At 44.8% G+C, this 27,680-nt stretch overlaps 1 protein-coding gene across 1 annotated transcript in view; it reads right to left on the bottom strand.

Moving 5' to 3' along the window:
- The window catches only part of LRRC43 (leucine rich repeat containing 43), a 67,470-nt gene extending 44,265 nt beyond the window's left edge, over window positions 1-23,205 (bottom strand). Inside the window, exons 1-5 of the mRNA XM_082251508.1 lie at window positions 23,069-23,205; window positions 16,113-16,355; window positions 6,868-6,978; window positions 6,646-6,785; window positions 1,366-1,604 (exon numbers count right to left, since the gene is read on the bottom strand). Of these exons, the coding sequence (XP_082107634.1) occupies window positions 1,366-1,604; window positions 6,646-6,785; window positions 6,868-6,978; window positions 16,113-16,355; window positions 23,069-23,155 (820 nt within the window). The 5' untranslated portion in view covers window positions 23,156-23,205. The remainder of the gene's footprint in view (window positions 1-1,365; window positions 1,605-6,645; window positions 6,786-6,867; window positions 6,979-16,112; window positions 16,356-23,068) is intronic.
- Between the last annotated feature and the right edge of the window lie 4,475 nt (window positions 23,206-27,680).

Here is a 27,680-nt window from a genome sequence, read left to right as displayed (position 1 = left end):
GGGGGACCACCAGTCCTCTTGTAGGGGGCCTGAGCACACAGGGGGGCCCACACAGGGAGGGGGATTAGTGATGAACAACAAATACAGAAATCTTCCTCTAGCACCTGAAAGCTGATCTCTGTTCCTCTCCTTGCTGCCAGCTTTTATCAGCTGAGAAAGAGACAGTTGTCCCTCACTAATCCCCCTCCCTGTGTGGGCCCCCCTTCCAGCCCTGGCTCTAATGTTAGCTCTGTTCCTGAGTTTGTTATCTCTAACTTTGTTTCTCTCCCTCTCTCTCTCTGATCCCGGAGTTCCAACTGCCTAGCCTATATATTTTTTTCACCTCATCTTCATTTTTATTTATTAACTCATTTTTTTCTTTTAGATTTGGCAATAATTATGTAAATTATGTTGAATTTGTGTCTGCTAATAGTGATTTTGTTGTAATTTTAGCTAAATATATCTTTAATATTTTCTTGGGGGGGCCCTGTGAGGTAGTCTGTATGGGGCCCTGCGATTTCTATCAGCAGCCCTGTGTGTCACAGTAGTGTATTTTCCCCCCTTCAAGTCACTCCCCCTCACAGTAATATCCTCTGCCTCCCCCCCCCCGCAGTGGTTTCCTCTGCTCCTTTCACACCACCCCCTTCCCCAGTAATGTCCACTGCCACCCCCCACACACAGTAGTGTCTCCTGTCCCCCCGCACATTTAATATTCAAAGCAGTATGTAGTTAGCTTACACCGGCTGTACATCATGTAGTTAGCTTACACCGGCTGTACATCAGAGCAGAGTGAGAGGCAGCACAGTGCTCGATGGAGGGCAGGAGCAGGAGAAGGGGCTTCCTCAAGTAACTTTTCATGTTAACTAGCTGATCATTGGTTGCTAAGACAACAAAGTTAAGTAAAGCAGCTCCAGCCCTTCATTCAGCACTGTTTTGCCTCTCACTCCACTCTGATATTAAAAGGAGAGCAGTAGAGGCTGGGGGAAGAATCAGTACAGCCCTGTTTGTGATCTACCTGCTGGCTTCCCGCGATCGACGGGTTGCCGACTCCGGATCTAGTGGCTTCAACAATGCATTGCTGGTGTTTTAGGACCGGTTCACATCGTGCATTGTGTTTTAGGCACTAATACTACTTGCTAAGGTCTAATATTACGTGTGGCCTTCAAAAGTTTTAAGGACTAACTCCAAAGCCCCCAAAATGTGACAAATAGAAAAAATAATAATATTGTACAGTAATTCAGGAAATTCATATTTATACAAGAAATGTGAGGGCTCACGTGGCCCTGGAAAGTGTGTAAGCTATTACACTAAAAGTATGCTGCGCCACATTATGGTGCCTCAAATGTAATAGTGGCCCTAGTTTATAACATAGTAACCCATCCTCACCTTTCTGCTTGCATAGTCCATCATACTTGTGTTTTTCATCGGGCAGTATTGAAATATCATCCAATACACACAGCTTTTTTAAACTGTCTATAGTATAGCCTCGATAGGCAGGAATGAAGGTCAGAGGATTACCCTGCAATACCAGGATACGCAACTTATGAAGGGTGCACAGTCTGGAAATCAGGTCGAAAAGATCTGTGAGGTCATTAAAACTGAGGTCCAGGGAAACTAAGGCTGGCCTGAAAGACATATTAAGCTTTTTGTTCATAAAGTAGATATATAAAATCAAATGTGTACTTTAACATAAAATGGGAGCATTTATATTGTACATAGTCCATAATATATTGTGTAATAGCAGCAGGTACTAGAATATCTAATAAGGTTGGCTATTTCATCAACTCTATTTTGTGGGCGAATCTAGAATACATGTGAACTCTCTAAAAAGATAATAATATGATATAGTTTGTCACATTAACATTTCTGTGATATAATTTTTTTACCTGTTGATCCTGCTGTTAGAGCTGTAATTTTTATATTTCTTGTAACATGTCAAGCCATCCACTAAAAGGTACAGGATTGGAATAAACCATGTTAAATTGTGGGTTAAATTGCTTAAATCTTTGCCCAAAGAAGAAAAAAACTTTCCTGTAACCGCTTAAAAAGTCTGCACTAGATGAGAGTTGCACTTCATAGTAAAATAAGATTAGAAATCTAGAAAAGTAACGGCAGAAGGAGACCTAGTAGTCCATCGAGTTTTTGTTTTTTTGTCTTTATGATTTCAGTGTCTGAGAATAGATCTATGTTTGTCCCAAGCATGTTTGAAGCCATTTACCGTTGACTGTCTCACTATCTCTGCTGGTAGTTTATTCCAAGAATCAACTACCCTTTCAGTAAAATAATACTTTATAAAATTAGTTTTTAACTTTACTTCAGTTAGTTTGAGGTCATGTCCTTGTGTTCTTGATTTTGGTTTCATTTTGAAAAAACGGCCCTCCTGAACTTTATTCACCCCCTTGATGTATTTAAAGTAGGGATGCACCGAAATTTCAGCCACCGAAGTTATCGGCCGAAAATGAGCCTCTCGCATTTCGGCCGATAAAGGGCTAACAGTGCTGAAATTAATATGGCCGCCGTGAGGAAGGAGGAGGGCGCAGCGGAGCGCAGGGCAGGTTTTAAAAGTCTCGCCTCTGGCCGGCCGCCCGCCTCTCAATGACGTCCCTACTACTATGATCTCTACATTAATGAAGGGACATACCAGGCAGGAGGGCGGGGCGAGCGGCCGCTAATAGATAGAACTATGTGATCCTTCCTGTCAGCTCAGCGGGACTGTGACTGTGTGTGAATGAGATCTGACCTGACCTGACACCGGGCGGGGGGGCGGGGGGAGCGGCCGCTAATAACTATAACTATGTGAGAGCTTCACTTCCTTGTCAGCGGAGATACATGCCTGACAAGGAAGTGAAGCTCTCACATAGTTACAGCTATTAGCGGCCGCTCCCCCCACCCCCCCGCCCGGTGTCAGGTCAGGTCAGATCTCATTCACACACAGTCACAGTCCCGCTGAGCTGACAGGAAGGATCACATAGTTCTATCTATTAGCGGCCGCTCACCCCGCCCGGACTGTCAGGGAATTGAAGAGAAGTGAAGGCTCACATAGTGACAGATATTAGCGGCCGCTCATGCTGCATAATACAAATACCATTGGTAATTAAATTAACCTATTGCCAACCCGTCACAGTACATATACTGTGACAGGGTGGCAGCGACAGGTGTACGTCGCTGCCTGTTTTTTGGTGTATGCCCCTCTTTTATCTATTTTAAAATTATTTGGGGGAAAAAGTCATTTTCGGTTTCGGTTTTCGGCCAATGGCATCCTGCATTTTCGGTTTTGGTTTCGGCCCAAAATTTTCATTTCGGTGCATCCCTAATTTAAAGGTTTCATGCAGGTCTCCCCTTTCCCCCTATTTCCTCCAGACTGTACAGTGGGAAAAATAATTATTTGGTTCCCTGCAGATTTTGTAAGTTTGCCAACTTACAAAGAAATGAATGGTCTATAATTGTTATCATATTTGTTGACGGGGCCATGTATTGTAAAATCTTGGATGAGAACCTTCTTCCCTCAGCCAGGACACTGAAGATAAGTCGTCGATGGGTCTTTCAGTGCTTGACAAGGACTCAAAATATACTGCCAAGGCAACAAAAGAGTGGCTCAAGAAGAAGCGCATTAGGGCCATGGAGTGGCCTAGCCAATCTCCAGACTTTAATCTTATAGAAAATGTATGGAGGGAGCTGAAACTTCGAGTTGCCAAGTGAAAGCCAAGAAACCTTAAGGATTTAGAGATCTGTAAAATAGATTGAACCAAAATCCCTCCTGAGATATGGATAAACCTTGTAACTAAAAGAAACGTCTTACCTCTGTGCTTGCCAACAAGGGTTTCTCCACCAAGCACTAAGTCATGTTTTGCGTGGAGATCAAATACTTATTTTATTCACTGAAGTGCAACTCAACTTATAACATTTGTTTTATGTGTTTTTTTCTGGATTTTTGGTTGATATTCTGTCTCTGTCATTTAAAATACTCCTATGATACCAATTATAGACCCTTCATTTCTTTGTAAGTGGGCAAACTAATAACTAAATATTTTTTTTTTGCCACTGTACATATTAAATTCCTGAAGGCGTTTTCGATAAGTCTTAGCCCCAAAACCTTTCACCATTTTTGTTTCCCGTCTCTGGACTCATTCTGTTTTATCAATATCTTTCTGTAAGTGAGGTCTCCAGAACGGGACACAGTATTCTAAATGAGGTCTCCCTAAAAATCTACAGTTAGGTTCATATATATTTGGACATAGGCACAATTTTTTCCCCCAGTATTTACCAAAAGGTTTTCAAGCTATAGTTATATAATGGATATGGACTGAAAGTGCACACTCTCAGGTTTATTTGAGGGTATGTACATCAAAATCAGAGGAAGGGTTTAGGAATTACAGCTCTTAAGAATAGCCATCCCCTCTTTTTCAAGGGACCAATAGTAATTGGACAATTGGATCAAAAGCTGTTTCATGGCCAGGTGTGGGCTACTCCTTCATTAGTTCTTCATCAATTAAGCAGGTAAAAGGTCTAGAGTTGATTCTAAGTGCAGTATTTGCATTTGGAATCTATTTCTGTGAACCTACTGTACATCATGTGTTCAAAGGAGCTGTCCATGCAAGTGAAACAGACCATTGTAAGGCTTCAAAAACAAAACAAATCCATCAGAGAGCAAGCAGCAACACTATGAGTGGCCAAATCAACAGTTTGGTACATTCTGAGGAAAGAAGAATGCACTGGTGAGCTTAGCAACTTAAAGAGGTTGTAAACTCCCAAAACATTTTTTTTTTCTTTTTGCAACCTGCAAGAGAAACACATAATGAGCTAGTATGCATCGCATACCAGCTCATTATGAAATACTTACCTTAGAACGAGCCCCCGCCGTGCCGTCCGCCTACCTGTATGACGGGCGACATGATCTTCCGGGATCGCGGCATCCGGCCATCTGATTGGCCGGAGCCGCAGTGACATCACTCCCGCGCACGCGCGCAGGAGCCGACGGTCATGGCGCGGAGCTCTGAAGGAACGGCACGAGCGACCGCTCCTTCAGAGTGCATGCGCCAGTGACATCACTGGCTGCATGTAAGGTAAATATCTCCTAAACGGTACATGTTTAGGAGATATTTACAGTACCTATAGGTAAGCCTTATCATAGGCTTACCTATAGGTACAAGTTACAGAGGAGGGTTTACTTCCTCTTTAAAAAGGTCTGGACGTCCACAGAAGACAACAGTGATGGATGATCGCAGGATCCTCTCTATGGTAAAGAAAACCCCATTTACAACATCCAGACAAGTAAAGGACACTCTCCAGGAGGTGGGGGTATCATTGTCAAGGTCTACAATCAAGAGAAGACTTCACATGAGCAAACACAGAGGGTTTACCACAAGGTGCAAACCTTTCATAAGCCTGAAGAATAGAAAAGCCAGATCAGACTTTGCCAAAAAACATCTAAAAAAGCCAGACCAGTTCTGGAAAAGCATTCTTTGGACGGCTGAAACTAAGATTAATCTGTACCAGAATGAGGGAAAGAAAAAAACCGTGGAGAAGGCTTGGAACAGCTCATGATCCAAAGCACACATCATCTGTAAAACATGGTGGAGGCAGTGTGATGGCATGGGCATGCATGGCTTCCAGTGGCACTGGGTCATTGGTGTTTATTGATGATGTGACCGAAGACAGAATCAGCTGGATGAATTCTGCAGTGTTTAGAGATCAGCCTGGATTCAGCTAAATGCAGCAAAGTTGATTGGACAGCACTTCACAGCACAGATGGACAATAATCCAAAACATACTGCAAAAGCAACCCAGGAAGCTTTTGAAGGAAAAGAAGTGGAATATTCTTCAATGGCTGAGTCAATCACCTGATCCCAACCCAATTGAGAATGTATTTCACTTGCTGAAGGCAAAACTAAAGGCAGAAAGACCCACAAACAAAGAACAACTAAAGACAGCTGCAGTTAGAGCCTGGCAACATTGGGTTCCAGACTTCAGGCAGTCATTGCCAACAAAGGATTCTCAACAAAATATTAAAAATGAGCAATTTGTGATCATATTTATTTGTCCAATTACATTTAAACCCCTGAAAATGGGGGGCTGTGAAAAAAATGGTTGAAGTTTCTAAAATTAATACTTGATATTTATGTTCAACCCCTTGAATTAAAGCTGAAAGTCTGCACTTCAAATTAATTTGGATTGTTTACATTTTTTTTTTATTCTGGTGGCATACAGAGCCAAAAAGTATGAAAATTGTGTCCAAGTATATATGGACCTAACTGTACATATTTTTATCTATGCTTTATTACATTAAATAAAAAAAAAAAAAAGAGATGGCTCAATACATATATGATGTATTCACCAAACAAACCAAACTCCCCAGACGTGTTTCACTCACAGGGATAGAGCAGGTACTTTTGTTTTAATTGTATACAATTATTCTGTGCTGCAGCACAAATGAGCTACATAACAATGCAACATGTCCAACTTTTTTTTTCAGCATGTTCATATGAAAAGAAGCCATAGTACATAAGACAAGTAGCCTTGCCCTTTCTTTTTCTCTCCAGTCCTAAACTGCTGGTGGGAAGGAGCCTTAAGGTTTTTGGAGGCTGGCTACAAAAAAATCACCAGTACAATAATACAAACTGAACTTTGATGTGGTCAATTTCAAATTTTAGTAACTAATATTCTTACCAGAAGTCAGCTGTCAGATATTTACTTTCTGAGGAAAGCTGAATCTTGTTATAGGCAAGGCCCAGATGCTGTAACCCTGGAGGAGGATTTACAGTAAGATCTTTTAGGCTTGAAATGTGGTTTGAACACAACTCCAGCACCTGAAACATATCATAAGGGACACAGGCTTTATTTGACTACAATTCAATTTGGTTGCAATAACGTTATATTGCACATATCCACCTTTAATGTCCGTGGAAGATTGCAGGAACAGACTGTTTTTAATTTATTGGCACTTAAGGCAAGTTCTTCAAGACTGTGAAATTTCAGCAGCCCATCGTCCACTTCTGTTACCTGTAAAAGGAAAAGACCACGGAAGTGACAGCAGTGATGCTTTGTAATAAAACGCAAAAAATAAATAAAAATAAAGGAGTAAACCACATGAGCCTCATGAGGAGTGAGCCTCATTCCAAATGCTTGGAAGTAGCAGGTTCTTTCTTCACTTCTACCAGCTGAGCAAGACTGTGGGACATGCTCAGAAACATTACCTTACAAATAAAGCACATCAGTCAAGGGGAAAATACAGATGATGGCCTCCTTCTACAAATGCTGGTGTCAGAATTCCTCATGGCAAGGTTTCGACTCAGTGGATCAGAGATTGTTGAAGTATAAGCATTAGCATGACAGCCAGGTCATCAGGATTCTCAAAAAAAGAGAGGCCAGCACTGGCAGCCTACATAATTCCCTTATGAAAAGTGTATGCCAAATGTTTACCAAAGTTTCTGTACCTTGTAGCATGGCAGATACAAGACAGCGCTGTCCTACCTTCCCTAGAAGTAATAGATCACTACACCACTGTTTCCATAGCAGGATCAGAACAAACTCTAAAAAAAGCTGTAAGGACTACCTATCCAAATCAGAAGCATTATCTATAAGATTTAGGCTCCGTTCACATGTAGACGTTTTGGGGCGTTTTTGGGGAGTTTTTCTGCTCTAGGATCAGCTCTCAAAACGCCCAACAAGACAAATCCTATTCATTTCAATGGCCCCTGTTCACATCTGAGGGTTTTGACGCTGTGAGCAAAACGCCCAACGCTCAAAAAAGTACATGAGCTTCTTTTTGGGCAGATTACAGGCGTTTTCCATTGGTTTCTATTCAATCTAAAAATGCCTGCACAAAAAACGCCTGTAAATCGCGGTAAAAATCGCGGTAAAAAACGCGCAAAAACGCTACGCTCAGGTGTGAATGTAGCCTAATTCACCTTTACCAAAAACTGCCTATGCAGGCATGAGACACCTAGATAAAAACAAACTGTGCAGATTTGTCCAAAGTTTAATAATGTCCTTGCAATAGATGTAGGCCACTTACTTACCCACCTTCCCCTCCCCACCCCAAAGCCTGACTAAAAAAACTCCCAGAGATGACATCAATCTGTCCTGTCTTGTTTTTAGACTGTTGCGCAGAAATTCTCAGTCAATTCAAACCCCTTTGCATGCGCTCTCTCTTCCCCATTGTAGTAGTTCTAAGCCCATTGATGCTGTGGCAGAGGAGAGAGTGGACCACACATGCACAGGCTTTTGAGAGCTCGCTCCTGTGATGGTGGGGGTGAGCAGGCCGGATGATGTCATCTCTGGGGGAGGGGGGGGGTTCAGCCAGGATTCGGAAGGTGTTGTGAGGGATTAGCTCGGTGGCGGGTGTGGATGACCCCTTGGGGGGTGCGTTTTCCCAGAGAGGTAGCCGACAAGTGCTTGCAAACAAACAGTGTGGTTTATTAAATGGTGTTTTCTTCACCAGGCTGTATGCAGCAAAACATCCAAAATAAAATAAAACAGAAAATAAATCCTTGCCTCTGTGGGCGGCTACCTTCTCACAACTGGAACCTGCCTAAGTGTCTGTCTCCAACCTACCGTCGGGCAGACTTCCTTGTCCTACAGCGGACACTCAATAGTCCTTTTATAATAGCTTCACAGGGCAACACAGTCCTTTGTTTCTTTCACATCAACAGTTCGTCTTCTCACCTTTGAGACGTATTCACCCTTGGTTACCGTCCCGGGCACACATCACTCCGGGGGGTCTTCTCCCAGGCCCACACATCCTGTCGGGAGGCACACGCTGACTGTCCTCCTGCTCCCAGCCCACATGGCTTCAGGACACAGCTTCTGGAGGCAGCAAACAATAGGAATTTCTCTGAACAAATTATAGAGCCTTAACTCCCTCATTCTGAACAGGTGAAGGCCTTTCAACTTCCTGCTGGCTAGCTCTGTAGCCAACACCCTAAATTAATTAATGGACTTTCTAAATCAGGTGGAAATGTATCTCCTTCCTGTGACTACATTCCCAGATTTAGCTGACTTCCTGTTACAGTGTATAAATGGCCAATACCCATAGCAGGGGCAATATCCAACTTTAGTCAAAGCTGCATAGTTTGCTTTTATCTACAGGTGCCCAGATAAGCCAGCCTTTTAATTTAGCTGTACAGCTTTTAAGGTTAAAGTGTCTCTCAAGGCAGAATTTTTTTTATCTTAATGTATTCTATGCATTAAGATAAAAAAACCTTCAGTGTGCAGCAGCTTCCCTCAGGCCCTCTAATACTTACCTGAGCCCCATCCCTATCCAGTGTATACCTAAGTGCCGCCACCTGGGACTCTCCTAATTAGCTGAGACACGGCAGCAGCACCATTGGCTCACGCTGCTGTAAATCAAGGTCAGTTAGCCAATGAGGAGAGAGAAGGGGCAGGGCCGAACCGCGGCTCAGTGTCTGAATGGACACACAGAGCTACGGTTTAGCTCGGGTGACCCCATAGCAAGCTGCTTGCTGTAGGGGCACTTGACAGGAGATAGGAGCCAGGAGTGCCAGCTGGGGGGGGGGGGGGAAGAGGAGGATCAGGGCTGCTCTGTGTAAAACCATTACACAGAGCACGTAAGTATAACATGTTTGTTGATTTTGAAGAAAAAAAAAAAGAGACTTCAATATCACTTTAACCACTTTAGGACCAAGCCTATTTCTGACACATGTTGTTTACAAGTTAAAATCAGTATTTTTTTTAAAGAAAATTACTTAGAATCCTCAAACATTATATTTATTTTTTTAGCAAAGACTCTGAAAAATAAAATGGTGGTCGTTGCAATATTTTTTGTCACTCTGTATTTGTGCAGCGGTCTTTCAATCACAATTTTTTTGGAAAAAATATATTTCATTGCATTTAAAAAAAAAGTAAACAGTAAAGTTAGCCCAGTTTTTTTGTATATTGTGAAAGATGATGTCAGGCCAAGTAAATAGATACCTAACATGTTAGGGTCCTTTCAGACGGCCGCTCCGCTGCTTTAGTCCGCTGCGGGACTTTTTTTTTTTTTCACGGAGCGGATGACATTTGTGTCATCCGCTCCGTGTGCCCGCATATCATCCCATCCATTTGCGGATGATATGCAGACATAATGTAAGTATATGGCACTGCGGATGTCAGCGGATGACACCGCTGACATCCGATTTTCCTTCCTTTCCGTTTTTTACACGGATGAAAAAATAGGGTTCTGTTCCATTCGAAAAAACGGAACAGAACTGAAAGGAGGAAAATCGGATGTCAGCGGATGGTATTCTGCTGACATCCGCAGTGCCATTCACTTACATTATGTCCGCAAATCATCCGCAAAAAAATAGGATGATTTGCGGACACACGGAGCGGCCGTGTGAAAGGGCCAGTGTTGCTCATCTTAGTTTAAAAAAGTAATTAGTTACAGTTACAAATTACTTCTCCCAAAAAGTAATTGAGTTACTGACTCAGTTACCACATACAAAAAGTAATTAGTTACTCAGCAAAGTAACTGACTTTTTTTTTTTAATATTCTATAATGCAATTACGTTCTATAACATCTTTAATAGCAAATATGTTTATATTAACTGATGGAAGAATAGAAACACTATATACAGTATTTTAGAACATTTGTGGTGACGTGGGCGGCACACTGGTGGTGGGCGGCTGCCTGGATGGTGGTGGCGTGGGCGCTTGGCACACTGGTGGTGACGTGGCACACTGGTGGTGGCGTGGCACACTGGTGGTGACGTGCGCTTGGCACACTGATGGTGACGTGGCACACTGGTGGTGGCGTGGCACACTGGTGGTGACGTGGGTGTGGCACACTGGTGGTGACGTGGGCGTGGCACACTGGTGGTGGGTGGCTGCCTGGCTGGTGGTGGCGTGGGCGCTTGGCACACTGGTGGTGATGTGGCACACTGGTGGTGGCGTGGCACACTGGTGGTGATGTGGGTGTGGCACACTGGTGGTGACGTGGGCGTGGCACACTGGTGGTGGGTGGCTGCCTGGCTGGTGGTGGCATGGCACACTGGTGGTGGCGTGGGGGCTTGGCACACTGGGGTGACGTGGGCGGCACACTGGTGGTGGGCGGCTGCCTGGCTGGTGGTGGCGTGGGCGCTTGGCACACTGGTGGTGACGTGGCACACTGGTGGTGGCGTGGCACACTGGTGGTGGCGTGGGTGTGGCACACTGGTGGTGATGTGGGTGTGGCACACTGGAGGGGGGCAGCTGCCTGGCTGGTGGTGGCGTGGCACACTGGTGGTGGCGTGGGTGCTTGGCACACTGGTGGTGACTTGGGCGGCACACTGGTGGTGACGTGGGTGTGGCACACTGGTGGTGGGTGGCTGCCTGGCTGGTGGTGGCGTGGGCGCTTGGCACACTGGTGGACGTGGCACACTGGTGGTGGTATGGTGGGTGGCTGGTGGGTGGTGGTGGGGGGTCCGAGTCCTGTCCGTGAGTTTTTTTGTTACCTGCTGTGCTGGGCTTGCTGGTGGTGGTGTGGCCTCTGGCCTGGCAGGCACACTGTTGTCCGGGTCCCTCTGGCTCCTTCCTCCTGCAGGCCTCCAGGCCTGCCTGTCTCTGTGCCTCTCTCCTCCTCTGGGCTGGCTGTGTGTGTTGGACTGGACTCGTTGGTGGACTGGTGGTGGTCTTCCTGCTGGCTGCTGCCCACTGCCCTGTGGTGGTGGTGGACTGGTGGTGGAGTCTCCTCTTGGCCTGGGGCTGGGCTATATCGTTAAACTGACTGCTGGTCTGTAACACTTTACTGCCCTGCTGCCACTGGTTGACTACTAGAGAGAGAGTGAGAGACTAGTACTTGTGTACACTTCCTTGTATATTTTATTTGGCAGTGCACTGGGCTGGCAGACTGGCACTGTGGGTGGGCGGCAATGGGCCTGGCTGGGTAGGACTAGGATGATGGGATCGCCGCCGGACTCTATGTCCACTCTCCCCTGTCCTCCTGCTGCTGTGCTGGCGCGCTGTTCTGCTGCTGCCGTGCCTGTGAGTGAGACAGCGCCGCCGTGATGTCACGTGACTCACTCGATGAGTCACCTCCTCTTCTCTCTTCAGGACCGCGGACAGCGGTCATATGGCGCTTTTCCACTGCATGGAACCGTACCGGTTCTTCACGCTTTTGTGTTTTTCCACTGCGGTACCGCATGGTATAGGCTCGGAACGGTTCGGTACGGTACGGTATAGGTTTGCTTTTCCACTGCATGGAACCGAATGGTACGGTACGGTACGGCTCTGAAAAAACAGTACCTACTCGATTGTGGTTCCAACAGGTACCAAACTGGTACCATATCCCACAATCCTTTGCATGCAGTCACTACTAGCCACTGATTGGTCAGAGAATCACACCCACCCCGTTGTTATCCCACCCACTTAACTTTAGTACTACTTTAGTGGAAAAGCAAACCTATACCGTACCGTACCGAACCGTTCCGACACTATACCATGCGGTACCGCAGTGGAAAAGCAAACCGGGTCAAGCAGGGCCGAGTAGAGCCGAGCCGGTACTAGCCGGTACTTGCAGTGGAAAAGTGCCAATAGAGGACTCGGAGAGGAATACAATCTAGTGGCGGTAGATGTAATTGCGGTAACAGCGTAACGCAGCCGGAAGTAGCGGCAGCGGAGTTACAGGGAGACAATGAGTAATCTGATAGATTACTCGTTACCCTGAAAAGTAACTGCGTTAAGTAATGCCGTTTACTTAAACGCAGTTACTTCCAACACTGGAAAGGACCCTTACTGTTTAAAATTGTGCACACTCGTGGAATGGCGACAAACTACGATACTTAAAAATCTCCATAGGCGACACTTTCAAAGTTTTTAACGGTTACCAGTTTAGAGTTACAGAGGAGGTCTTTTTCTAGAATTATTGCTCTCACTCTGGTGATCCTTCACATGTGTGGTTGGAACACTGTTTTCATTTGCGGGCGAGACTTATGCGTTTTCTTTTGTGGGCGAGCTCACGTCAATGGGGACGATTTAACATTTTTATTTTTTTTCCCATTTATTTTATTTAATTTTTTATTTTTAGCTCTGTTTTTAAAAAAAAAAAAATAAATATGATTACTTTTATTGCTGTCACAAGGAATGTAAACATCCCTTGTGATAGTATTAGGCAGTGACAGGTACTCTTTATGGAGGGATCAGGGGTCTATAGGACCCCGACCCCTCCACTGCACTTCAAAGTATATAAAATGCCAAAATTGAAATTTTTTGAATACTGACAGTTCATTAAAATCGGCGCCCTTAGCAGCCGAGTAAAGTGGAAGTGACGTTGTGACGTTGCTTCCGGGTTACTTCAGCGGAGACCCGATCAAAGCCGAATCCGGCTTTGTTTGGGACTCCAACCAGCCAGCGGAAAGAGCCACAGAAGGCGGTGGGAGGCGGGGATGTACCCTTCGGCTCGCTGGGATAACAGATGAGCGGCTGCTGAGCCGCATCGGCTGTTATCTCCTGAAAGCTGACCGCCAGCTCTAAAAAACGGTACAGGTGCAGCTGCAGGCATCATCCTGGTACAACAACTTCTGCAAGCCAATGTACATGTACATCGGTTTGCGGGAAGTGGTTAAAGTAATTGTAAACAATCACCTTGTAAAACAACCCATTCAGTTTAAAATTTAAATGAAAGGAAAATCATTTGTGTATAGAATAAAAAAAACATTATAAATACCTTTTTTTCCCTTTTAAGTGATCACACTCCCTCTGTTCTCAGCTGCATAAGACCTGGGGGAGGAGAAATAGCAGCATACTGATCTTCTCAGTGAAAGGCTGTGCAGGGGGGGCCTTTATAGCAGACGCCTATAAAGAATTTGAAATGCTAAATTTTGATTAGCATGGACTGTATCTAGCAGGAAAAATGTGTTATTGGAGAAACACGGAGACTGTGTTTGTTGATCTGTGCTCAGTACCTGGCTGTCATGCCATTTCAATGGATTTATTATCGTTTAAAGTGGAGTTCCGGGCACAGAATCGTTTTTGTATAATTCACTGCATGGTCTTCCTTACCCTTTGCTGAGCCTGAATTGGATATTCCCGTTTTTTTTTTTTCCCCCCCTTACCTGTTTAGAGAGCATTATATACTCACCTTTCCATCGACTTCCTCCCTCCAGAGCCGCGGCTCTCCCCGTCACTTCCGGTCCCGCAATGCGTCCTGGGAGCTCTTACTCGGAGCTCCCAAGATGCACTGTGCAGTGACGTAGGCGGCCGGCCGCTCTTATCATCGCGCTATTTCCTCGAACATTGGCGTCCCTACGGAAACCAGTACTATGCCGATCGCATAGTACTGGGCATGCGCGAGATTTCGCGCTCGACTCACAGGCCTACTCCCACTCGAATGAGGAAGAAGGGAAGACCTTTCCCCAAAACGGACTTGGCGATCCACAAGAAAGATGGCGGCGCTCGTCCAAAATTTTATAAAGTAAGATTTCATACTTGCAAAAAGATTATTCCAGTCTAAGAAACAGGATTAGCGGATATATAGTGGTGTAAGGGTCACTGTTTGGGGGACATTAAAATAAAAAAAAAGATTCTGTGCCCGGAACTCCGCTTTAAGTCACTGAGGGGAAACATTTCCAGACGAGGAGTTCTGATTTTCTTGCTTGATTCTTTTATGTTAGGTGACAGTTTAATTATGGGGCCTCCCTGCTCAGAACTCCCCCTCCCCCCCAAGAACTGGCAAGCAGCTCCAATGCTAACACCAGGTACAGGCTCTCTGCTTTCATCATTACAGTGCTACCCAGCCATTCATTATCAGTGGGCTTCCAAGTTCATCACAAAACAAGGGGAGAGAGGAGCTCTCTAAGGGGTTGTAGTCTCAGAATGTCTTGGCATTACTATTAAAGCAATTGATTGGCATGAGTTCTGATCTAGAAGACCCACGTCAATAAGAAAATTGGGGAAGGAAAGTGGCATGTGAAGCGGTGTTCCACTTTATGTAAAATGAGAAATCCCCTTTTAGGCTCCATTCACACTTGTACGACTCCAAAGTTGCACCAACTTTGACGCAACTTTGCATGGGTTCAACTTAGATATGACTTTGGCTTTGACCAGTAATAATGGACAACTGTTGCATTGTGTAACATTAAGGTATGCTTTTTAGGGCCCTTTCACACTTCTATGACTCCAAAGTTACGTTGACTTTGAAGTGCAACTTTGATGCAACTTTGGATGGGTGCAACTTGGATACGACTTTGGCTTTGACCAGTTTTAATGGACAACTGTTGCACACAAGTTGCATTGTATAACATTCAGGTATGACTTTCATGCAACTTATGAGGGTTAACATTGAAGTCTATGGCCCTCAAGTTGCATAAAAGTCGGACCAAAGCAGTGCATGAACTACTCTGAAGTGGCTGCAACTTTAAGTCACACATATATGAATGGTTATCATCAGGCCCGGACTGGGACAAAAAATAGGCCAGGGCATTTTGGATTGAGCAGCCCGGGAGGGGGGGCGTGGCGTTCGTCGGGATGGTTGATGACAGGATTTAATGTTCCAGGATGTGTGGATTCGATTACGGTACCTTTTTTAGTTTATTCTGACAGACTGGGTCCAATTTAGATCAGAGCTGCCATATGATGCTGAGAAGCTCCAGGTGCCCTCTCCTCCCAGTGGAGAGTAGAGTAGGTAAGCCAGCTGCCATGGTTGCGCCCTAGGCGTCAGCCTGGTACGGTAGCGCCGGCCCTGGCCGTGTCTCAGACTCAGAGTGACTGACAGTCTGTATCAGTTTGTGATGAGAGCCGCAGGCGGCCCGCCGGGAATATGCCCAGTCTGCCCTATGGCCAGTCCGGGCCTGGTTATCATTGGAAAACTTGGGGAATGACTTGCCATGCAACTTTGATGTCCAAAGTTACATGACAAGTCACACAAGTGTGAATGGAACCTCACTCATATACAGTATATCCACTGCAAGACTGATTACCTGTTTTATTGCCATGGCAGCTAAAACTTCATCAGACATTTAGACATTAGCATTAGATAGCTGCAATATCTTCCAGCTCTTTCCAAGCCAGGAAACCAAAGTATTGATACTAAATTATATTTAGAGATTTTAAACTATCCTTCATTACAGCCAATTTACAGATTATTATTTATTCCAATGTTTTTTTAAACAGCGGTATACTGTATTTTCTACAGTGCACACTCCTGGCTCACATCTACTTACCTCCCGGTCTACCACTCTTAGAGATCTGAAGTATGAGTAGATGAACTGTTCAGAAACAACTTCAGGACTTGTGACTGCCAGCTCCCTAATATGTTGAGCCTCTGCGCTGCATCTGTCATCCAGCTCCCAAGGTGAACCATGTTGATTCAGAAGGTCTTTCAGATTGTCCTGACTCTCCTCTTCTGGATCATTGCTTTCGCAGTCTGAACAGGGAGTCTTTCTATTCAGCACGCTGGACTTGTTCTGGAGAAATCGGAATAATTAGATATGTGCGCTCCTAGGTCGCAGGATGTCTAGGCGCACCAAAGAGAAAGTAGCTAAAAAGTGCCACATCCTAATTAACAAAATTGAAAGTAGGGGAAGAAGAGATTGGACTTTATAGGCACCAATATAAAATAGTATATTCTTTATTAGAAAATTTACAAAAACACATACATGATAAACCACAAAAAAGGGACATATAAAAAGAGCAACATGTCATATACGTCAATAATTGCAATATGGCGGCAGAGCCTACAAAAAGTAGTGCAAATCACATAGCCTTATCAGATATTGGTTATTATACAGTGTTCACAAGTGATACAAGGATGACCTGTGTTCATGAGGCGGCCCTGGAGAAGGGATAGCCGTCTCCAAAGGGTCGTCTGTACATAGTAGACGCAGATGTTAGGTTGAATCCCAGCTGCTCTACATGTTTCGCTTAACCTATTAAGCTTCTTCTGGAGCATATGGTAAAGACAAACATCTGAGAAAAATATTACAGGTGAGAGAACTTTATGATGAATCAGGCAATAAAGGCTAGAAAGAGTAATAACGAGGGGGATCGGTGCGCTGTAGTTGGAGCAAGGAGCCAAGTAGAAACGTCCAACATAAATATAAAGCAAGGTATTGGCTTATTATTATGGAAGGTATGGTCCCATGAAGAGGTAATGTGTGGCGACCGAGTGGGGAGAAAAGCCCCGGCCCACAGACCCAAATCGCGGACCAGTGAGGTAAAAAACTCACATGCCTATAGACCAAAAGTATGTTAAGGCTGTGGATGCTGTCACTACAGCGACCGTGTATACATCCCCCCATCCCCATCCGGGGGGGATGTATACACGGTCGCTGTAGTGACAGCATCCACAGCCTTAACATACTTTTGGTCTATAGGCATGTGAGTTTTTTACCTCACTGGTCCGCGATTTGGGTCTGTGGGCCGGGGCTTTTCTCCCCACTCGGTCGCCACACATTACCTCTTCATGGGACCATACCTTCCATAATAATAAGCCAATACCTTGCTTTATATTTATGTTGGACGTTTCTACTTGGCTCCTTGCTCCAACTACAGCGCACCGATCCCCCTCGTTATTACTCTTTCTAGCCTTTATGGCCTGATTCATCATAAAGTTCTCTCACCTGTAATATTTTTCTCAGATGTTTGTCTTTACCATATGCTCCAGAAGAAGCTTAATAGGTTAAGCGAAACATGTAGAGCAGCTGGGATTCAACCTAACATCTGCGTCTACTATGTACAGACGACCCTTTGGAGACGGCTATCCCTTCTCCAGGGCCGCCTCATGAACACAGGTCATCCTTGTATCACTTGTGAACACTGTATAATAACCAATATCTGATAAGGCTATGTGATTTGCACTACTTTTTGTAGGCTCTGCCGCCATATTGCAATTATTGACGTATATGACATGTTGCTCTTTTTATATGTCCCTTTTTTGTGGTTTATCATGTATGTGTTTTTGTAAATTTTCTAATAAAGAATATACTATTTTATATTGGTGCCTATAAAGTCCAATCTCTTCTTCCCCTACTTTCAATTTTGTTCTGGAGAAAGAAGAAACACAACCTTAGCTTCAGTAGGAAAGATCACTATATGTTGCATTTTTTATTTTACATTAAAAAAATACAGCCCCTGCTGCGCGAATCGACGTAGGACTACGTCGGTCGCAAACATGGTGCTGAGGTGTAAGGGGGGATGCCGAAGCACGGGGCTGGCGGTACCGATTGCTGATGGCCACCAGTGATCGGTTCCCCGCTGAGAGAGAACGGTCAGCTGTTGTAAACACAGCCAACCGTTCTCTCTGAAATGATCACAGAGCACCTGTGATCCTTCTATATAGGATCACAGGTCTCTATGGTCATTTCACAAGCCCCTCCCTCCACAGTTAATAAACACTCCCCTGGGCTTACATTTAACCCTTTGATCACCCACTGGGTTAACCCCTTCCTTGCCAGTGTCATTATTACAGTAACCATGCATATTTTAGCACTGATTACTGTAGTAATGTCACTGGTACCCCCAAAGGTGTAAAAAATGTCAGTTAGAGGTCCGATCCGTCCGCCACAATGTCGCAGTCCCGCTAAAAATCACAGATCGCCACCATTACTAGTAAAAAAAACTAAAATGACATAAATCTTTCCCCTAGTTTGTAGACACTATAACTTTTGCGCAAACCAATCAAAATACGCTTATTGTGATTTTTTTTTTTACCAAAAATATGCAGCAGAGTGCAAATTGGCCTAAAAGGATGAAAAATTTGATTTTTAAATTGTTTTTTTTTGGGGAATGTTATATAGCAGAAAGTAAAAAATATTGTTTTTTTTTCAGAATTGTCGCTCTTTTTAGGTTTATAGCGCAAAAAATAAAAATCGCACAGGTGATCAAATACCACCAAAAGAAAGCTCTATTTGTGGGGGGGGGGGGGGGGGGAAAGGACATCAATTTTATTTAGGTACAGCATCGCATGACCGCGCAATTTTTCTGGTAAAGTACCGCAGTGCCGAATCGCAAAAAATGGCCTGGTCATTAAGGGGGCAAATCCTTCCGGTCCAGAACTGGTTAATGAAGCCGGTTCACTCATCTTCGGGGGGGCTGCAGAGCGGATTGTACAGGGGTCCTGTGTGTCTTTGGCTCTGTTTCAGGTCCGAATTCAGGCAAAAATTTGGGCCTGATTCCTGAATTAGAGAACAGGGACACACCGCACCCTTGCTAGCCACGTCGGAATTAGGTGTGAACCCAGCCTCAAGGCAGCCCAGTCTAATACACCAAAATAGTATTTATCAATGGGAAACCTGAGCCTTGGTCAATGTACTCAACTATCATCACATTAGAACAGCCTTTTGAATTAGGGTGTGCACCTCAAAGCTCAAATACGCATGTGTATACATACTGATGGTGTTATTAGGGCAGTGGATGGTGTCAGTAGTTTTTATTTTATTTTTTACAATTTTATTTTTCTTTTACAAATTTGTTTCAGGACGCCCCGTTAGGGGGCCTTGGTGAAATATCAGGGGTTTACACAGGGGGAATCTGCGCCACACAGAGTGAATAGGGGGTGTCGAGGCACATCTGGGGAGCATCAGAAGCCCCCTTTTCACATCAGAGGTCTCCCTATCACATCAGAACCCCCCCCCCCCCATCACATCAGAATCCCTTCTATACCCGAGAGCCCCCCAGATTACAGTTTTCCCTCCAATCCCTTCTGTTTTAGAGCTCCGAAATCTTAAAGTCTGAGCACTTCCACTCGGTTTCCTGTAGGCTGGACCTTTCCGTCTCAGGTTCTGCTTGGTTTTAAAGGAGGTTTTTATTTAAACACATGTGAAAGGCTCCCTCTTCTCTCTCTGGTTCCTAATGGCTTCTCTCACAGGTCTGTTCTATGTAATAGACTATAAGGGATTGGAGGGAAAACTATTGACTCTACTGGATCCTCTGCATTACAGCATAGAGCTTAACTTCTGGATAATACCTTACCATGGGCATTTATCTGATCCTTCTGACTTTACACCCATGTGACTGTCCTCATTCATTCAGGTTGATCCGGACGGTTCGTGCTCTAACCCTGCAAGTGATTGGCACTCCCGCTGGGCTGCATCAGTTGGAGAGATCATCCCTTCTTTGTTGGATCGGTCAGAAGTTTAGTTCCATGCATTGAGTTGGGCTTATTTTCACCTGAGTTGCGGTAAGCGCATAGTGTGATCTTCACCTGTCATCACGGTTTGAAGCACTGCGGTGGATGATTTTGTGTCTTGGCTGTTTCCATTCATTATTGAGCCTGTTTACATCTGATTTGTGTTAAGCGCATACCGCGGCACTTCTGCTCGTATAGAGTGAAGAGCCATCCATCACGGTGAAGGATTTCCTGTTCTTACACTTTGCACAATCTTTGGACTATTCTTTATTCACTCATTATACTATGTTGCTGTGTATTGATCACTATTATTTTTGATTGATTTTTTCAGCACTACTTTTGTATCATTTGTTTCACTATTTGATTATTTATCACATGTTCTTAATGTGCATTTCTCAAATTAGCGCAGCTTTTATTATTATTTATTCTTTATTGGTGTGTTCCCACTTCAGCTGCTGCTTTGATTTTTAGCTTAATTTTAGTTGTGCAATTTCACTAAGCACATATAATTTTTCACAGTGTGTTTAGCGCGGTTATTTTTTAATATTTACTGTATTAGTGTCACTGGTCCCCAAAAAGGTGTCAGGTATCCGATTTGTCTGCCGCAATATCGCAGTTAGGCCACTTTCACACATGTCCGATCCTGTCCGTTACGTTTTCTTCTCAGCGGGGGATTGATCCGCCGATCTCCCTCTGAGCAGGCGGATGACAGCTGTGTCTCCACTCTGTGTGCGGAGACGGAGGTTTCAGATCCCGGCTCTCCTCTATGGGGGAATCGGATGAGAGCGGACCGCCTGTTTGTTCTCATACGATCCACCAGACGGATGGAAAATAGGGTTTCCATCCGCCCGGATTTGACGGACCAGATCAGATCAGATGTCAGCGTACATATCTCCGCTGATATCGGCTGCCCCATAGAGATGCATGGGGCATCCGTTCAGATCCGCCTGAGAAACTGACAGGCGGATCTGAACGATCTGCATGTGTGAAAGGGGCTTTAGGCTTTTAGGGATTTTTTTTTTTACCAAAAATATGTAGCAGAATACATATTGGCCTCAACTGATGAAGAAATTTGATTTTTTACATTTTTTTATTGGATTTGTTTAGAGCTGAAAGTAAAAATTATTATTTTTTTTTTTTTTTCAAAATTGTGAGTCGTTCCATGTTTCTAAGGGCAAAAAAAAAAAAAACGCAGAGGTGATAAAATTTTCTGTGGGAAAAAAATGAATATAAATTTAGCAATAGTTAGTTAAAGGAATGCGTATCACAAAAATTGGCCTGGTTGTGAAGGGGGGGGGGGGGTAAAGCTTCCGGAGGTCAAGTGGGTAATACACCTGGTTTAGAAACACGACTCTGAAGTATGAAAAAAAAAATGTTTTTGCCCTTAGTTTTACTTTAATGCAACGCATGTTAACATGTGACATAACACGTGTGAATGAACGCACTGCACAACTTTAACCGGTTGCCGACCGCCGCAAGTACATATACTGCGGCGGTCAGCCCTGGCCAGGCAAAGTGACGTATCGGTACGTCACTAGCCTGTCACTTCCTTGTGAGCCAATAGCGGGCAAGCGCGCGCGCGCATCGGCTCGTTCCCTGGGAAGTCCGTGCGTGTGACCGGCGGACCCGATGTCCGCCGGTCACTCGCGATCGTCCGCCTTGAAGGGAGAAGGCAGGCGGCTGATGTAAACAAGCCGCCTGTCATTCTCCCCTGTGTAGGAATGGTGATCATACGGTTCTACTATGTAGGACCGTTGATCACTGTTCCTACACCAGTAGCCATGTCCAATCACAGTAAGAAGCACGCCCCTAGGGACACACTTAACCCCTCCTTCCCCAATAAAGTTAACCCCTTCCCTGCCAGTGTCATTTTGCAGTAACAGTGCATATGTATAGCACTGATTACTGTAGTAATGTCACTGGTAACCCCGAAAGTGTCAAAAATGTCAGTCAAGGGTCCGATCTGTCCGCCGCAATGTCGCAGTCCCACAAAAAAAATCGCAGATCGCCGCCATTACGCGTTAAAAAAAATAACACCAAAAATGACAGAAATCTTTCCCTTTGTTAGTAAACGCAATAACTTTTGCGCAAACCAATCAAAATACGCTTTTTGCGATTTTTTTTACCAAACATATGTAGCAGAAAACAAATTGGCCAAAATGTTAAAAAATTTTGATTTTTACATTTTTTTGGGGGGAATTTCATATAAAAAAATGTGAAAAATATTGTTATTTTTGCAAAATTTACGCTCTTTTTTTGTTTATAGCGCAAAAAGTAAAAATCGCACAGGTGATCAAATACCACCAAAAGAAAGCTCTGTTTGTGGGGAAAAAAGGACGTCAAAATTCGTTTAGGTACAGCGTCGCACGACCGCGCAATTGTCCGTTAAAGTCACGCAGTGCCGAATGGCAAAAAAAACCCTGGTCGGAATGGGGGTAAAATCTTCCGGGGCTTAAGTGGTTAAAGGGATGTTTTCGATCTATTTAACCTAAACAGTGGGACAAAATACATAAAATATGTTCTCTACCTGTATGTGCATCACTCTTAAGGCCCGTACACACGATAAGAAAATCGGAAGTAAAATTTCGTCCGACGAACGATCTGCCGATTTTCGGATTGTTAGTATGGTGCTTTCGGCAGCGGATTATGAATTTTCGTATGACAAAAACTGCATGTGCAGGCTATAAAATTTTTATCGTACGTGAACACCATGTCCAATTTTCGTTTAATTAGTACAGTTTTGGTCCGAAAAAAAATTGTAAGAGCAAGACTAGGCATGCTCGAAACGAAAGAACACATACAAAACAATTCAACACACGACATTACTTCACTTCTGAAGTTGAATTCTGTCGTAGGAGAATCTTCCTATGAAAGTAACCTCTTCACTTTCCATATGAGACTAGCGTGCAACAAAAAAGGAACAAAAATGTTTCCGATAATCTGATCATGTGTACGAGGCTTTAGTTTATTATTAGGACGATAGAAGCAGGTTGTATTGCAGCCCATAGAGATGAGAAGAGACACAGACATTAGACAGGGAGGAATGATTACCCAGCTTCCAGGAGCACAGGGGAAGGATTTCAGACCCAGGGCTGTCATCTGCCTTGTCAGGGCTCCGGAGACGGTGGTGCCTGTCATCGTCTTATCACAGCAGAGTCACTATTCCTGTGTGTGGACAGTCAGCCATCACACCCTTCTGCACAGGGAAGCACGTGTATCAGGATAAACATTGCAGGCTGCCTGGAAACAGCATTGTGTTGCTTAGCAACCTGGAGGTCCTGGGAACTGGTCAGTTTGAAATACTCCATTGTGTTTCTATGATCGAGCTTTTACTTTACACGTTTCTAAATAATTACTGTCGGAATGTGTCAGATGTACTTTGCTACTCTGTGCCCCAAAAGGGGAAGTTCCGCTTTAAAGAGGAAGTAAACCCGCTTAAAAAAATGTGAAAAAAAAAAACCTGTAAAGACAAAGGCATAATGAGCTAGTATGCATCGCATACTAGCTCATTATGAATCGCATACTAGCTCATTATGAAGTACTTACCTAAAAAGGAAGCCCCCTCAGTGCCGACAGGATGGCCGACATGTTAGGCCGTCCTGCTTCCTGGATCTCATCTTTCGGCCATCTGATTGGCCGGGGGCGCGATTACATCACTCCAGTGCATGTGCGCGGGAGCCGCCATTCACGACACTAGGATCTGAAGGAACGGCACGGGTGGCCGTTCCTTCAGAGCGCATTCGCCGATGACGTCATCGGCTGCATGCAATGTAAATATCTCCTAAACGGTGCAAGTTTAGGAGATATTTATAGCACCTATAGGTAAGCCTTAATGTAGGCTTACCTATAGGTAAATGTAAACAAAGTGGGTTTACAACCTCTTTAACCACTTGCCGACCGCCGCACGACTACTTACTGCGGCGGTCAGCCCCTCACAGGCAGAGCGACGTAGTACTACGTCGCTAGCCTGCGAGGGTTTTGAGAGCGAGCGTGCGCCCCCGGAGGCGCGCTCCCGCTCCCGAGTGGTCACGGACCCCCCCCGCGTGTGTGACCGGCGGACCCAATGTCCGCCGGTCACTCGCGCTCGTCCGTTAGAGCGGGAGAAAGGCAGGCGGCTAATGTAAACAAGCCGCCTGTCATTCTCCCCTGAGTATGAATGGTGATCATACGGTTCTACTATGTAGGACCGTTGATCACTGTTCATACACCTCAAGCCACAGCCAATCACAGTTAGAATCGGGCCCCTAGGGACACACACAGCCCCTCCCTCTCAAAAAAAGTTAACCCCTTCACTGCCAGGGTAATTTTACAGTAACAGTGCATATGTATAGCACTGATTACTGTAGAAATGTCACTGGTACCCCCAAAAGTGTCAAAAATGTCAGTCAAGGGTCCGATCTGTCCGCCGCAATGTCGCAGTACCGCAAAAAACAAATCGCAGATCGCCGCCATTACGCGTTAAAAAAAAAAAACAACAAAAATGACAAAAATACCAAACATATATAGCATAAAACAAATTGGCCGAAAATGTTAAAAAATTTTGATTTTTACATTTTTTTGGGGGAATTTCATATAAAAAAATGTGAAAAATATTGTAATTTTTGCAAAATTGTCGCCAAAAGAAAGCTCTGTTTGTGGGAAAAAAAGGATGTCAAATTCGTTTGGGTACAGCGTCGCACGACCGCGCAATTGTCCGTTAAAGTCACGCAGTGCCGAATCGCAAAATAGGCCCTGGTCAGGAAGGGGGTAAAATCTTCCGGGGCTTAAGTGGTTAAGGACTCGTAACCCACTCCTCTTGCACAATTGGCACTTTTGACCCAATTTTGACAGGTACCTGCTCCGGACCTCAGAACGGAAGTTCTCCTCCCTCCACCTGCAGTCTTCTGGAACACCTACATGTCCTAAAAGACTGCATCCACCAGTCAGGATGCGCTGCACGACTTACGCATGCACAGTGGGCACCCAGCTGTGAAGTCACAAGCTGTCACAGCCGTGTGCCCATAGTGAAGATTCCAGCGCTGCCGACGGAGGATAAAGACGGCTGGGGCGAGCTCACCAGTTAACCGTGGGATAGGTGAGTGGCTGTTTTTTAAAAGTCAGTAGCTACACTTGTTGTAGCTGACTTTTTTTTGTTATAGGTGCCTGGAGCTCCTCTTTATTACTGGGCACTACTGCCCAGACCAATTTTAAGCTTTCAACACTGTCACACTTTGAATGACAATTGCGCGGTCATGCAACACTGTACCCAAACTACATTTTTCTCATTTTGTTCACACAAATAGAGCTTTCTTTTGGTGGTATTTAATCACCACTTGGTTTTACATTTTTTGCTAGATAAAAAAGACTGAAAAATGTTTTTTTGTTTTTTTTTGTGTTTCGGATAGAACATTTTTCAAATAATTGTTCAAGTAATTGTTTGAAGTAATTGTTCTTAATAAATTTAGCCCAAAATGTATTCTACTACATTTCTTCAGTAAAAATAATACAAATCAGTGTATATTATTTAGTATATAGGAAAGTTGGAGAGTTCACAAATATATCTGAAAATTGGTTAATCCTGATTGACTGAAGGACTAACATTTCTTGAGGCCCAAAAATGTCAGGAAAGTACAAATACCTCCCAAATCACTCCTTTTTGGAAAGTAGACAGCCCAAAGTATTTACTAAGTGGCAGAGGCGTCACAAGTGGGGTGCGGGGGGGGGGCGGACCACACCAGGGTGTCCACCGGGTGGAGGGTGACACCACTCTGCCGCTCTCTTCCTCTTCTATGCGGTCCGGTGTACTGCCAAAATTTTCAACCTCACCGCTGCTGATAATTGGCTCGCAGCTGATACACTTCTTGTGGGAGGTGTGGAAGAAGAGATCGCACCCTATCACAGGATAGATAAGAGAGCGATCATGGAGCCGTCAGTCGTGTGGAGATGATGGCATGGACAGGAGCTCTAGCCACCCCTCCCTCTGGGGAATTCAGCTAAGGGGCGGGGCCACACATCACTGCCTCGGGTCGGGTGAGGGAGATGGAGGCTTCAGAGTGCAGAGCCGAGCAGTGTCCCCTCGAGGGAGCCAGCCTGACCTGCCTTGTGTGTAGCAGCAGGTCAGTGTGTAATAATGACAGCAGTTTAATGTGTTGTGTGTCTAATCACCAGCAGGACTAACTGAGAGTGTTCCTTCCTTCTTTCCCAGTGCCCTTCTAGCAGATGCCATTCCCCAGTACAGTGAGTGCCACTAAGTGTACAGATATCAGTGTTATATATAGGGAATAGCACTTCATGAGTTATTCCCTATATATATATATATCTCTGATATCTGTACACTAAGTGCTTTTCCCTAACACTCACATCTGTTCACTTCAGCTGGAAGAATGTCTCTTAGGCTCGGTTCACACTTATGCGATGCGGGAAGGCTGTTCCCGCATCGCAAACGCACCCTTGGCAGTTCACACTGCCATATGCGATACGCTGGGGGTGTCAATGTAATGTTAACGACACCCCCAGTTTGATCGCATATCGCAGTGCGATCTTACAGTTCGCACAGGATCGGATCGCACAAATGTGAACCACTGTGCGATCCGATCCTGATGCGGCTCAAAAAAAGGGTCATGTGCGACTTTACTGCGGGTGCAGTGCGAATTGCCATACAAAAAGTGTATGGCTAAACTCGCACCGCACAGCCGATCGCATGTAATGAAGGAGCAGTGCGCTCCGATATTACATGCGATCGCCGCAGCCGCACATATGTGAACTGGCACTTAGTCCTAGTTCACATATATGCGATGCTGGAACCCTGCAAATCCACCGCATCGCATTCAAATCGCAGGCAGTTCACACTGCCATATGCGAATCGCTGGGGGTGTCAATACGAAGTTACCGACACCCCCAGATCAGTTCGCATATCGCAGTGCGAACTGTCAGTTCAGACATGAATTGGATCGCATAGGTGTAAACATCCATGCAATCCAATTCTGCTGCGGACCCAAAAAAGGGTCCGGTGCAAGTTGTGTCCAAATGCGATGTGAATTTAGCCATACAATCAGTATGGCTTAATTTGCATCACACAGACATGTGATTTTCAGAGCAGTGCGCTCCGAATCACATGCAATGTCTGTCATCACACATATGTGAACCGGAACTAACATTGGAAGTCAAGTAGGGGTGTTGAAAATAATCGTATAATCGATGCATTGCGATTTAGCCTTAAATGATTCTCCATCAATGCAGGGAACGGCTGAATCACAATTGCATCAATGACATCATTCTGGGGTGCCCCTGTCAGAGTGCTCCCTTCCTTCCTCCTCTCCTTGTGTATGGCACACAGAGCAGCGATCTCCTGCTGTGTTATGGAACTTGGATCTGAATTGTTCTGCAGCGCTGTAACAAAGTCCCGCCTCCTAGACCAGCTCCTATGATAGACAGCACATTGATCCAATGCTAGGAAATTGAATCAGTGTGACGTGTATCATAGGAGCCAGTCTAGGAGGTGGGACTTTGTTGACAGCGGCCGCCGGGCAATTTATATTCAAGCTCCGTGACACAGCAAGAGATGGCTGTTCTGTGTGATCCAGGCACTGATGAGGTTGCATTGGATGGGCACTGATGAGGCTGCATTTGATGAGCAATGATAAGCTGCATTTGATGGGCACTAATAAGGCTGCATTTGTTGGCA

Source organism: Pelophylax lessonae (genome assembly GCF_965119305.1).
Source record: "Pelophylax lessonae genome assembly, chromosome: 1".
Taxonomy (NCBI): Eukaryota; Metazoa; Chordata; class Amphibia; order Anura; family Ranidae; genus Pelophylax; species Pelophylax lessonae.
The sequence above is the reverse complement of the archived record's forward strand: the minus strand, read 5'-3'. Positions and strand labels throughout refer to the sequence as shown.